This window comes from Acanthopagrus latus, chromosome 8 (assembly GCF_904848185.1).
Source record: "Acanthopagrus latus isolate v.2019 chromosome 8, fAcaLat1.1, whole genome shotgun sequence".
Classification (NCBI taxonomy): Eukaryota; Metazoa; Chordata; class Actinopteri; order Spariformes; family Sparidae; genus Acanthopagrus; species Acanthopagrus latus.
This window is the reverse complement of record NC_051046.1, coordinates 24,851,036-24,863,931: the sequence shown is the minus strand read 5'-3', so window position 1 is coordinate 24,863,931 and position 12,896 is coordinate 24,851,036. Positions and strand designations below refer to the sequence as shown.

Sequence of the window (12,896 nt, the reverse complement as noted above, 5' to 3'; positions counted from 1 at the left end):
TATGTGTTGAGTGTTCAGCTTGTTTGCAATCATGCCATCCTGATGGCAGCAACAAAAATAAAAAAGCAACAGAGTTGGAAGTCTCGGATGGGGCCAGAGAGACTCTCCTTTGCATATTCACTGGGCTGTATAACCAGGAAGTAAACCCAGGAGCTCAGAAAAAAGGTCTCTGGCAATTTTTTCAGGTGAACAGTTCTTGGAATGAATAGGTGCCTATTTGGAGATGGTGATACATCAACACTAATACAATATGTGATTAGGTAACCTTGGTTGAAATTAATATGCCACTGCTAATTAGCTAGCTAGCAACTGTGAAAAGAATCAGTAGCAAGCACGAGTTCAGAAGATTTTTATTTGCCAGCAAGTTAGACACAATTGATCCACAGGCATATATTGACCAGGATTTTTTTAGTGAAGATTCAGCTAATTTAGTGTGGACAGTCTGACTCTTTAAGCCTCCACATCACATGACAATAAATCATTGATTAATAATTGTAGAATTTGCCATGATTCAGTATGGCAAAATCTACAGTGAGGCCACCTACATTTTTCACACATGTAGGGCAGTTAATAAATAACTTTATGTACTGGTGTGTGCTGGCAGTTTGAGGCAGTTTACTGTAAAGGCTAGGCCAAGCTTGGCTTTTCCACATGCTTACAAGGAGCTATCTCCCATGATTTGAAATATTAAACAACAGGATCATTCTAAAACCAGAACAGAAGCATAGCTCTAGCTGGAAGTGAGTTACAGATCAAACGTTAAAAACAAATGCTCAGATGTAAAAATTCAGATTAACCACTCATCCATCCAGTTTTTCAGGTCTTGGGGACACAATAAGATGAAAGAGAGCAGGCAGACAGCAATTTAAGAGTGAGAAGTAAACATTTATTTTTACAGCGTATTTCACATCATATTATATGAGTATAAAACCCCTGCGCAGCCAGTGCGTTACTCTGCTGCCTCTTTTCCCTGAAACACACAACAGTGAGTTATTGGTTTAATTTCTATCAACTTCCCACGGCAACCAGTCGACATTCAACATTTGAACATACATTTGGTTTGTTTTTTATAACACAAAATTGTATATTTACCTTGCCGGAATCACGGGACTTTGCCCTCATTTTGTTGACCTGGGACTCTGCAATGTCAGCGCGTTCCTCAGCCTCCTCCAGTTCGTTCTGGATCTTTCTGCACTTGGACAGATGAACGTTGGCCTGCTCCTCCTGTGATACAGTTTTAAAGTTTAAAGGTATGTGTTTTAAAGTATATGAGATGTACTTTGTGATCATGACTGCCATTAATAACAAAATCACACAATTTTAATGAATTGCTTGCTGAAGTTATTATGATTGATATTTGTCTATTTTTCCAATCATAATTGAATTATATTTAATAGTATATTATAGTGTCTTTTTAGTCAACCGAAATATCAGTTTTCCTTAATCTTATTACTTTTAGTGTCAGTTTTAATTACTCTTAAATATGTGTTATTATTACAGTTAAGTAATGCAAAACAAAAATCAAACATTTTGCAACTGAGATGGTCTTTCATTTCCCTGACCTTTAATTTTATTTTATCTAAATAAATATGTTCAAAGAGCAAAGTTTTTTGTATGAATTTGAAATGTTACATAACAAGTATTTTAAATTGATGTGTTGAATTACTATGACAATGTGTCAAGTCTCAGTTGTTAAAAATAAGTGTGTTGTCCTTACCGCTTCCTCAGCCTGCCTCTTGTAGGCCTTCACCTTCAGTTGCAGCTTGTCAACCAGATCCTGCAGCCTGGTAACATTTTTCTTGTCCTCTTCAGTCTGTGAAAATGAATTGAAAAGGAAAAGCACAGAGTCAATGTATGTGTCACCATAATTTTATTGTATATAGATAAGTATCTTGATTTAAACATGCTGAACTGCCGAAGTGACCGTACCTGATAGGTGAGCTCCTTCACCCTCCTCTCATATTTGCGAACACCCTTAACAGCATCTGCTCCACGTCTCTGCTCAGCTTCAACCTCTGTCTCCAGCTCACGCACCTTCACAAAACCAAACATGTATGAAATATTAAGAATAAACATGTTTTCTTACATTAGTTTGATTTGTAATGTATAAATCTTGACAGAAGTTTCTTACCCTGGACTCAAGTTTCTGGAGCTGCTTCTTGCCACCCTTCATTGCCAGGTTCTCTGCCTCATCCAGGCGATGCTGCAGATCCTTAACAGCAACCTCAAGGTTCTTCTTCATCCTCTCCAGGTGAGCGCTAGTGTCCTGCTCCTTCTTCAGCTCCTCAGCCATCATAGCAGCCTAGAGGAGACAGTATAAAATGTAAATTAGAAATGTATTGATAAAAGCACATTTCAGTTGGATGTAAGAAGTAGAAATAAAATGTATTCCTACATCAGTGATGGCCTTCTTGGCCTTCTCCTCTGCATTCCTTGCTTCCTGAACAGTGTCATCCACTTCACTCTGGATCTGGACCAGATCAGTCTCAAGCTTCTTCTTAGTGTTCATAAGGCTTGTGTTCTAAAAGGTAATGATATGAAGTACGTTAAGTCATCACATGATTACTTTTCCCATGTAGTTTAAAAACAAATTTAGATTTTGAATACTTGAAGAAATTACGTGAAATGTGTTTATTCACCTGAGAGTGGAGAAGTCCAACACGCTCACTGGCGTCCACCAGCTCCTGCTCTGCAATTTTGCGGCTTCTCTCCGTCTGTTCCAGAGCAGCTCTAAGTTCCTCAATTTCAGCCACCATGAGACCGTTTCTGCGCTCCACCATAGCAGCTTGTTCCTTGACGTCTTCCTGAGCTCTGACAGCGTCATCAAGGTGCAGTTGGGCATCCTGGTGAAATAATGTCAGCAAATATATTTACATGGATGCTAAAATGTAGTTACACTGACCATAGTCTATGCAATGACTGCATGTCTTACAATACCTTCAGCTGTGCCTGCACATTCCTCAGCTGCTTCTGGGACTCAGAAGCCTGGCGATTGGCGTGGCTCAACTGAATCTCCATCTCGTTCAGGTCTCCCTCCATCTTCTTCTTGATTCTCAGGGCATCATTCCTGCTCCTGACTTCAGAATCCAGGTTGCTCTGCATGGAGTCAATCACCCTCTGGCTGTTCCTCTTGATCTGCTCCATCTCTTCATCTTTCTCTGCCAGCTTCCTGTCCACCTCACCTTTAATCTGGTTGAGCTCCAGCTGGACACGCAGGATCTTGGACTCTTCATGTTCCAGAGTTCCCTAATAATGAAAAATAATAAAACATGAATTTTTGCCCTCAATCCTTTAATAATACATTTGTGACTTTTTTTTCCACAAGATCTTCTCAGAAGAAATATACCTCAGCCTCCTCAAGAGCTGTCTGGATCTCAGACTTCTCTGTCTCCACCTGCTTCTTGGCCTTCTCCAGCTCATGGATGCTCTTACCAGTCTCACCGATCTGTTCGGTCAGATCTGAGATCTCCTCTGCAGAGACATCATACGTTTTTTGTATCGTTAAGCCTCAAATTGTTGAAGAGAAATACTTCTTTCTAACACATAAACATTTGTTGAATGCATTATAATTTACATAATGTGGTTGAACTCACGCTGCAGGTTCTTGTTTTCGCGCTTCATGGTCTCCAGCTGATCCAGAGCTTCTTCATAAGAGTTCTTCATCTTGAACAGCTCGGTGCCAAGAGAGCGAGCCTCTTTCTGAGATCCCTCAAGCTCTGCCTGACCCTCCTCATACTTCTGTTTCCACTCTGCCAACACCTGAATAGAACAATCAATACAGTTCAGTCTTACATGCAGCAATATAAAGACACTCATTATTTTCTAAGGCTAGGCCACACAGAGTACTGTAAATGTTGCCACCTTGTCAAAGTTCCTCTGCTTCTTGTCCAGGTTAGCAGCCAGTCCATTGGCCCTCTCTACATCAATCATGAGGTCCTCCACCTCACTCTGAAGCCTCTGTTTGGTTTTCTCAAGAGAAGCGCACTTGGAATTCACTGCCTCAATCTGCTCCTCAGCCTCCTGGAGACGCTGGGCCAGCTTCTTCCTGTTTGAAATAGATATGGACGTCTCTCAATGAAACACTTGATACAAAATTATTTTATAGATGTTTTTGCATGTATGAAATAGAAATAATTACTCACTTGGCTTCCTCAAGCTCCTCAGTGCGCTGGATAGCATCAGTTTCATACTTAGTTCTCCACTGAGCTACCTCACTGTTGGCCTTGGACATTCCACGCTGCAGCTCAGCCTTGGCCTCCTGCTCCTCCTCAAACTGCTCCCTCAGCAGGTCACAGTCATGGCGGGCTGATTGCAGTCCATGGGCAAGAGCATTCTTGGCCTGTTGTAAGACACAATATTCAGTGTGCAAAATGTCCAAATAACACACATGAAGATTATCACACTTGACGATTTCTTACCTTAACCTCCTCTTCAGTCTGTCTCTTCAGCTCCTCAATCTGCTGTGTGAAGGCCTGTTTGCCTCTGGTCAGCTGGGAGACAAGAGCTTCTTTCTCTTCAATTTGACGGCTGAACTCACCTTGTGTAAAAGTTGTCATTACGCATTTTAGTTTGTGGTACATTTCTCAGTAATACACAACTTATAATTCTCTGACAACTTATAAATACCATTTTCTGTCAGGAGACGTGCTTTCTGTGCACCCATGTCATTGATTTGACGGACATTTTCATCATTCTTGGTCTTCAGTTCACTCAGTTGGTCCTCAAGAGTACGGCACATCTTTTCAAGGTTTCCCTGGTAAAGAGAATGGAGATCTTCAACATCAGCAATAAGATTCATATTATTGTTTATCTTATTCATTATACTGATTCTACTTTTTGAATGCCATTTAGTGTATTGTGTACCTTTGCTTTAGCAACAGCCTCCATGTTACTGGAGAGGTCATCAATCTCCATCTTGTATTCACTCTTTTCCTTCTCCAGCTTCTGCTTGACACGCTGGAGGTTGTCGATCTGCTCTCCCAGCTCAGCAACGCTGTCAGCCTGCTTCTTGCGCAGAGCAGCAGCAGTGGCTTCATGCTGCAGAGTGGACTCCTCAAGGTCACGACGGAGCTTCTGGAACTCAGCCTCGCGCTTCTTGTTCATCTCAATCTGAGCGGCAGTGGCACCACCGGCCTCCTCTAGCCTCTCACTGATCTCCTCAAGTTCTCTGGAGAGGTCAGCTCTCTGCTTCTCAACCTTGGCACGAGCAGCACGCTCAGCCTCGATCTCTTCCTCCAGTTCCTCAATACGAGCCTATTGAACGTAGGTTTTTTTTCTTTTAGTAAACTTTCAGATTTAATTTTAAAAAATGGGAATGTATGCTGTATTCTTTTATGTAACAAAATGTGTCACCTGAAGCTCCTTGATCTTCTTCTGAAGCTGAGCACCCATTGACTGCTCGTCCTCAATCTTGCTAAGGAGCTGACTGACTTCAAAGTCCTTCCTGTTGATTAATAAATACAGCACATAGTATGAATTCATATCATTGACCATTACTTTAAAAAATGCTATTTGTTAAAAAAATTCAAAAGCTTTGTTACTTTTTCAGTTTCTCGTCAGACTGCTGCTTGTCATTCTCAAGATCCATGATGGATTCCTGGGCCAGTTTCAGATCACCCTCCAGCTTCCTCTTGGTTCTCTCAAGGTCCATACGCAGCTTCTTCTCTTGCTCCAGAGAACCCTCAAGCTAAACAGTAACATGAGTTTTCAATCATCATGGTCAAGTCAAATCTTGCATTGGCAATCCAAGTGAGTGTGTAAACTTACATCATCCACTTGCTGCTCAAGCTTGGTCTTGGCCTTGGTCAGAGTGTTGACTTTGTCTTCCTCAGCCTGCAGGTCATCAAGAGTCTGCTGATGAGCCTCCTGAAGGGCTTTCTTTTCCTTGGTCAGCTTGGCAATGCTCTCATCCTGAGAGGCCATCTCCTCAGTCAGGTTTTTCACCTAAATTTGCAAGAAATATGTTGTTATTACAAGGTACTCCTGAAATATTTTGTGATATGCTAAAAGACTTGATGTTTACCAACCTTGTTCTCAGTGGCATGTTTCTCCTTCTCCACTTTGGCCAAGGTAAGCTCCAGGTCATCAATATCCTTCTTGAGCTCAGAGCATTCATCCTCCAGCTTTCTTTTCTTGGCAGTGAGCTCAGCATTGATTTCCTCTTCATCTTCCAGTCTCTCAGTTGTCTCTTTGAGTTTGGCCTCCAGTTGGATCTTGCTCTTGATAAGACCCTCACATCTCTCCTCAGCATCTGACAGATTCTCTGATTCCTAGTTTGTATTATGAAAAAAGATGTGAGCACTCAACACGGAAAACATGGAAAAGCACAACTATCTGTTGATGGGTACTTACAGATGCCACTTGCAGGGTCAGGTCATTCTTCTCTTGCAGCAGGGACACCATCTTCTGCTCCAGTTCCTTCTTCTTGGCCAGGGCAGTAGCCAAGTCTGTCTGCATCTTCTCATAGTTCTCCTTCATCTGTGCCAGCTCCTTCTCAGTTTCAGCACTCTTCAGCAGAGGCTTGATCTTGTAATACACCTTCATCCATGGCCAATGTTTCACATTCATGAATGAGCGGATGTTGTACTGGATGGTGTAGATGGCGTCCCTGTTGAAAAGAAGCTGCTATTATAGACAAAATACATTTTCATTATTCATGTCCCCAGTGTGCACTCAAAATAAGTTGTATTAACATGCCTCTGTGCGGTCATCTTAACAAACTCCTTTCTCATGAGAAAACCACGGCAGATTGCCTGAATCATGCCGACCAAAGATGCCAGCTTGTCATCTCTCATCTCCTCGAGGGTACCCAGCAGACCAGCCTTGAAGAAGACCTGAACAACAAAATCAAGAATTTACCTCAGAATAGGTGAGCAATGATAAGAACCAAGGGCAGAAAAAGGTTTGCATCTCTCATTTTAATAACAACAGTGCAGTTTCATTGGATGCCTTATTTGTTCTTTGGCCCATGGTGCTATTTCCCATCATAATTATTTTTAAGAAAACAGTCAAGGTGGTTACCTTAGTGTGTCCAAATCTGTACTGGTCATGATCAACATCAATTGATCCAAGCAGCTTCTCTGAAGCCTTCTTGTTATCAATGAACTGGCCCTCAGGGATGACACTGGCATTCAGCACCTTGTACCTTTTGATGAGAGGTTAATGGGTAGTGTGGAAAAAACTAAATAGCAGTTGGTATTTACATCATATTAGAATATCAATTGATACCTTTGCTTGAAGTCAGCATAGAGGATTCTGCTGGGGAAACCTTTCCTGCAGATTCTGATACCCTCCAGCACACCATTACACCTGAGCTGGTGGATGACCAGGAAGTTCTCCATCAGACCTTTTAGATTAAAAAAACATCCCTCAATTAGTTCTTTGGATCAATAGTGTCTTCATTAAAGCAGCACAACATGAAGTAAACATTACCAGTAATACAAAACGAGCTCGCACAGAATTTTTTGAGATTTTGTTGTTTGTGTACCTGGAGTCTTTGACTCATTGGGAATCAGGCAACGCACAAAGTGAGGATGGGTGCTCCTCAAGTTAGTCATCAGCTTGCCCAAGTTCTCCTGTAGATCCAAAATGATAATACTTGTCATGAAATGTTACAATTGTAAGGTTGGGTATACACAAATATGAATTTATACCAAAGTTTATAATGTAAAACCTTACCCTGAACTGTGAAGACACAGTCTGCATGGAACCACCCTTCTTCTTGCCTCCCTTCTTGCCACCACCACTTGCCTCTGTTGACAATTTTATGTTTACATGTTTTGTTTGAAAAAGACAAACTTTCTATAAAAAACATGCCTTTAAAATATGGTTGAGTATAGTGTAGTTCATAGGATCATACCTTCAACTACAGGTGGATACAAATGAACCAGCAGCTTAACTGGGGACTTCTGGTACAGCTGAATAACAGACTCATTCAGTGGGTCCTTGTTCTTGTCCAGCCAGCCAGAGATGTTGTAGTCCACAGTACCAGCATAGTGCACCAGTGAGAAGTGGGCTTCAGCCTTGCCCTTGGCTGGCTTTGGCTTCTCAAAAGCTCTGTTTTTGCCAAGATGCTGGTCATACAGCTTGTTCTTGAAGGATGTATCTGTGGCCTTGGGGAACATGCACTCCTCTTCAAGGATGGAGAAGATACCCATGGGCTTTAAAACATGGGAAGAAATATGTCATTAAGTGATATATTATGTCTAATTAAGAACAATTACAATCACAAAATGTTTAAATGATTACCTTTTCAATCAGCTCAATGCAGGCAGCCAAGTCCATGCCAAAGTCAATGAACTCCCAGATAATACCCTCCTTCTTGTACTCCTCTTGCTCCAGGACAAACATGTGGTGGTTGAAGAACTGCTGCAACTTCTCATTGGTGAAGTTGATGCACAGCTGCTCCATGCTGTTGAACTGTGAGGGTACAAAGATTCAGCATAATACCGTGCTGGCAATAAGAATGGTTTTGTCATTAAAATCATTGGCTGTTGAATTGTTGGAAATTACGCTTACATCAAAGATTTCAAAGCCAGCAATATCCAGGACACCAATGAAGTACTGTCTTGGCTGTTTAGTGTCCAACATCTGGTTGATACGGATGACCATCCACAAGAACATCCTCTCATAGATAGACTTGGCCAGAGCAGGCACCGAGTTGTTCACCTGAATAAAAACAATGAATATGAATCAATGATGGATTACTGTTATTTTGAATTTCCTCTAAAGTTGTAAATGAGGTTAAATAATCAAAAATTAAAAGATTAATATTCTTCTCTGAGCCATTTGTTAACATACAAGGAGCTAATCAAAACCAGAGCTAACTTGCAAAGCGCTTCTAATGCCACGTACTGACAGTGGACTAATATAAATGCAAAACAAAAACATGACACTGGTGTATCTCAGTTACCTGAGGTACAGTCTGTCCCTTGGTGACAAACTCATTTCCGACCTTTACTCTGGGATAGCACAGAGCCTTCAGCATGTCAGCAGAGTTCAGACCCAGCAAGTAAGCAACCTTGTCAGCATCTGAAAACAGTTCAGTGATTTACTGTCATTTCATCTATCATGTGGCTGTGATTTTCCATTATAATCTAACAGAAATGAGTCTGATTAAGATTTTTTCTGCTGTTGTTCCTAAGCTTTTCACTTTGAGTTGATTAGTTAATACTCACCCTCTGTACCATCAGGCTCAGCCTGCTCCTCACGCTGCTTCTGCTTGAACTTCATGTTTCCATGGTGGAGCACAGCGCCAGTCATCTTGTAGATGCTCATCTTCTCTTCAGCAGTGAAGCCCAGGATGTCAATAGCATTCTGTTTTCAAAAGAGGTTTCCACACAAAACATTATCACGCTTGAAAATACTTTGAGAAGCGCAGTTTTGATATTGCAGTTAATAAACAAACTCTTGAAGTATTTTAAAGTGATCACTCACATCTGTGGCTTCCAGCTCAACTTTGTCATCAATGCTGGCCACAGTGATCTGACCCTGGCTGCACATGGGGAAGTCATAGGGGTTGGTTGTGATAAGTGCCAGATCTGCAGATCAGAAAGAGTTGACAAACTCATTAGATTATTGCAAAATAAAACTGTAAGCAAATTTAACTTTTCAACAGCTCAATGTGTTTACCAATCAGCTCAGGTATGTGGTTGGTCATCATCTGGTAGAAGATGTGGTAGCCTCTTTCATCGGGAAGCTGGAATGACACTCTAGACTTCTCCAGCAGATCTATAAAAGATGTTCATAAATTTAAGCCTGGCCAAATGTCTTTCCTAATCGTGTGTACGTGACTTGAGAATTGTCACTTACATGTCTCAATATCAGCACTAGCCAGTTTGCCAGTTGTGCCGAAATGGATCCTGATGAATTTACCCTATTTGGAACAAAGACATCTTTAAAGCCCCTTCACATGTTTAACAGGACCTCTTTAATGTGTAGAAATCCCTCCATACTTACAAAACGAGAAGAGTTGTCATTCCTCACAGTTTTGGCATTACCATAGGCCTCCAGCAGAGGATTGGCTGCAATAATCTGATCCTCCAGAGACCCCTGTAATCAAGGTTTAGAATCAATATCAGAAAAGGATCGGAAAAATAGTCAGTTTTCAAGAAACACTGATTTGTAATTGTCATGCAGTAACATACTCCCATCTTGGATTCCTTCTTTTTCTCTCCACCTCCACCAACTGAGATTGTTGCAAAGTACTGGATGACACGCTTGGTGTTCACAGTCTTTCCAGCACCAGATTCTCCACTAGGTATAGAGACAGACTTATTATAATTTGATCAAGATATCTGATTATCTTGTCTTTAACAAAGGCATCAAATGTGCAACTCACGTGATCAAGACAGACTGGTTCTCCCTATCTGTTAAATGAAAAAGAAATGACTTAAGTAGGTTTTTCTGCAACAGAAACCTCATATACTGATGAATACCACTCTGTTATATTATTGACATACCTGTAAGCATGTTCTGATAAGCATTGTCAGAGACGGAGAAGATGTGGGGTGGAGCCTCCATACGCTTCTTGCCTCTGTAGGCACTTACAACTTCAGAATCGTACACTGGGAGCCACTTGTAAGGGTTCACAGTGGCGCAGAACAGCCCAGAGTAGGTCTAAAAGTGATCATAGAGAATCAACAGTTAACTGTGGTCATACTTCAAGTATTTAGCCTTTTTCAATACTTCTCTTTTTGCATTAAGCAGATTGTCTTACGTAGATCATCCATGCTGCATAACGCTCTTTGAGGTTATAGAGCACAGAGGCTTCATTGAGATGGGTCATCATGGCCATGTCCTCAATTTTGTCGTACTTGGGAGGGTTCATTGGAGTGACGTCATCCTCTTTAACTGTCCTCTCCTGGAACACGACATATGTAACAATTAGAACCGATCGTATTTAATCTTAGTTGACACTGAATTCACATTACAAACCTCCTCAGTGTCCAGGATTTTGACGGTGACTTTGCCACCATCTTTCTTGATGATTGCTCCCTTCAGGTACAGCTCCTTAGCATCAGCAACATAGCAGGCAGCTTTGGCATCAAAAGGTTTGTTTTGAGCCTCAATTCTCTCCTTCTCTGGCTTACGGAGGTAGATGGCAGCTTTGCCATAAATGGCCATCTCAGCGTCCGTACTCATGGTTGCGGCTTATGTCTGTCACACAATTACATAGAGTTGCCATCTTAGTCCAATGTTTTGAGCTCATGACATTAAACAGCACTTGGAGATGACATCTTTTCAAATAGTAAACATATGCACTATTACATTATGTATATGTTTTGTTAAAGGTGGATCATACAAAGTCTTTTCTCTACTGGTAGAGAATGGGTACTGACATATGGTTAAGTTTTGTCACAACCCTTGCATGAATAACCGTGGACTCTAAATGAATACAGTTTTATGCCTTGGATGCTTATATAGAACAGTTGAAATCAAAATGTTCCATTACCTGACCCCTTCTCTGTCAACAGTATCCACCTCTTCTGTTCAGAAAAGTTTTTCATTATATGGAGATAAAAAGACGGAGATGTAAAAACACACATTGACTCAACAATAATTTACATTAACATAATTTTCTTAAAAGAAAGTGTCTTAAGCAGAGCTGGCCAAAGTTTTACCTTACGTTAGGCAGGAACTCACAGGTCTTCTGTCCCCACTCTCCTTTTTCCTCCAGGACTGCTTATATTGAATAGTGGACTGCTGACATGGCAGAGTTAAAATTGGAATACAAGCCAAATGTGGTCATAGCAGACAGCAAAAGTAGAAACATATGTTGTTTCAGGTTTCATGTTTCAGTTACTTTGGCCAATTTTTGTGTTGCCATACTAACCTCGTAATCAATACTAAACAACAAACGATAAATGCATTTTAGTTAAGGTATACTCTGTCAAAATACTCAAACAAGAATAGGTAAATAAATTCATTTGATTTCTCAGTGTGTCTACTTCACTCATGATATCCTCAGTTTTGTAATTTTGATTTTAATAGTACAAAGTGCATAGTACTTTTCAATTATCATAACTTTGTGACCATATAACCTAGTTTAAATGTCATAGAATAAAATCTAGGATTTTATATATTCATTATTTCATTAACATCTCTGAAATGTTACCAGCTTTGATAAATTATACTTTGTTGCTGAATACAAATAAATTCACCAGTTTAACTGACCCTCACTTTGTCTGTTACCCCAACCCCTTACAGCTGAATTTGAAATGTTCTTGGTTAATATACTCATTACTTCAACTACGTATTTATTGTATTTAATGTTCATTCAGTCATGTTTAATTCATAGATATTTATGTATTATTTATTTTTTATTAGATTTTTGTCCTTTTACCCACAAAAAAGCCAGAATGAGTCCCAGTAGCTTTCCTGGTAGAGCAGGCACTACATATTAGGCTGAGTCGTCACCGCAGTGGCTTGGGTTCGACTCCTGCCTGAGTCCTTTGCTGCACATCATCTCCTATCTCTCCTCCACTTTAATTCTCTCTCTCTACATTCACTATCAAATGAAGGGGAAATGCCAAAACACTGTTTTAAAAAAAAACTAGTCATGCCTTTTAAAGAGGTCACTTTTTAATGATTTGTCATAAGAAAAGGAAACATTTATCTTTCATAACATATTTATTCAGTTCAACAGTGGAGGAGCAAAATGAAACATAAATTAAAGTGATAACAAAGACCAATCACTGAAACTGTGCTCAAAACACAGCAGAAAACATGAAATAATAATATATTGTAACTCTGACTCCTCTTTGTGGTTTCCTTTGGTCCCCTGTCCTCCTGTATCTTCCATGTCCTGGGTTTGCCTGTCTATTTTTGTGTGTTCCCCTCTGACCCTGATTCTGCCGCCCCACACACTTGCCTATAAACAGCTTGTTACACCCGCA

The 12,896-nt window shown here is 40.5% G+C and overlaps 2 protein-coding genes across 10 annotated transcripts in view; one reads left to right on the top strand and one right to left on the bottom strand.

Annotated features, from left to right (window-relative positions):
* Positions 1 to 12,896, top strand: part of nlrc5 (NLR family, CARD domain containing 5) — a 104,475-nt gene that overhangs the window by 3,470 nt on the left and 88,109 nt on the right. The gene's annotated exons all lie outside the window — the stretch shown is intronic.
* LOC119024647 (myosin heavy chain, fast skeletal muscle-like) lies at positions 7 to 11,789 on the bottom strand. Its single transcript, XM_037107619.1, has 41 exons — positions 11,622 to 11,789; positions 11,453 to 11,486; positions 10,936 to 11,157; positions 10,718 to 10,861; positions 10,461 to 10,617; positions 10,340 to 10,367; positions 10,146 to 10,254; positions 9,958 to 10,050; positions 9,811 to 9,874; positions 9,631 to 9,729; positions 9,436 to 9,539; positions 9,177 to 9,315; positions 8,912 to 9,030; positions 8,518 to 8,667; positions 8,248 to 8,418; positions 7,859 to 8,159; positions 7,678 to 7,751; positions 7,487 to 7,574; positions 7,228 to 7,345; positions 7,021 to 7,144; positions 6,697 to 6,833; positions 6,352 to 6,607; positions 6,027 to 6,269; positions 5,767 to 5,943; positions 5,541 to 5,686; positions 5,353 to 5,443; positions 4,864 to 5,253; positions 4,627 to 4,753; positions 4,419 to 4,537; positions 4,143 to 4,339; positions 3,862 to 4,045; positions 3,594 to 3,759; positions 3,347 to 3,471; positions 2,938 to 3,246; positions 2,640 to 2,843; positions 2,396 to 2,521; positions 2,132 to 2,302; positions 1,930 to 2,034; positions 1,718 to 1,813; positions 1,093 to 1,224; positions 7 to 970 (listed from the first exon to the last, which is right to left on the bottom strand). Exons 3-41 carry the CDS (start codon positions 11,140 to 11,142, stop codon positions 950 to 952), a joined length of 5,811 nt encoding a protein of 1,936 aa, XP_036963514.1. The 5' UTR covers positions 11,143 to 11,157; positions 11,453 to 11,486; positions 11,622 to 11,789; the 3' UTR covers positions 7 to 949.

Excerpts from the sequence above, each read along its gene's own strand:
- LOC119024647 (XM_037107619.1), bottom strand. The coding sequence starts at position 11,142 with ATGAGTACGGACGCTGAGATGGCCATTTATGGCAAAGCTGCCATCTAC. Across the intron at positions 8,419-8,517 it reads CTGGCTTTGAAATCTTTGAT|TTCAACAGCATGGAGCAGCT; the intron begins GTAAGCGTAATT and ends GTACCCTCACAG. Across the intron at positions 2,303-2,395 it reads CCAAGAAGGCCATCACTGAT|GCTGCTATGATGGCTGAGGA; the intron begins GTAGGAATACAT and ends TGTCTCCTCTAG.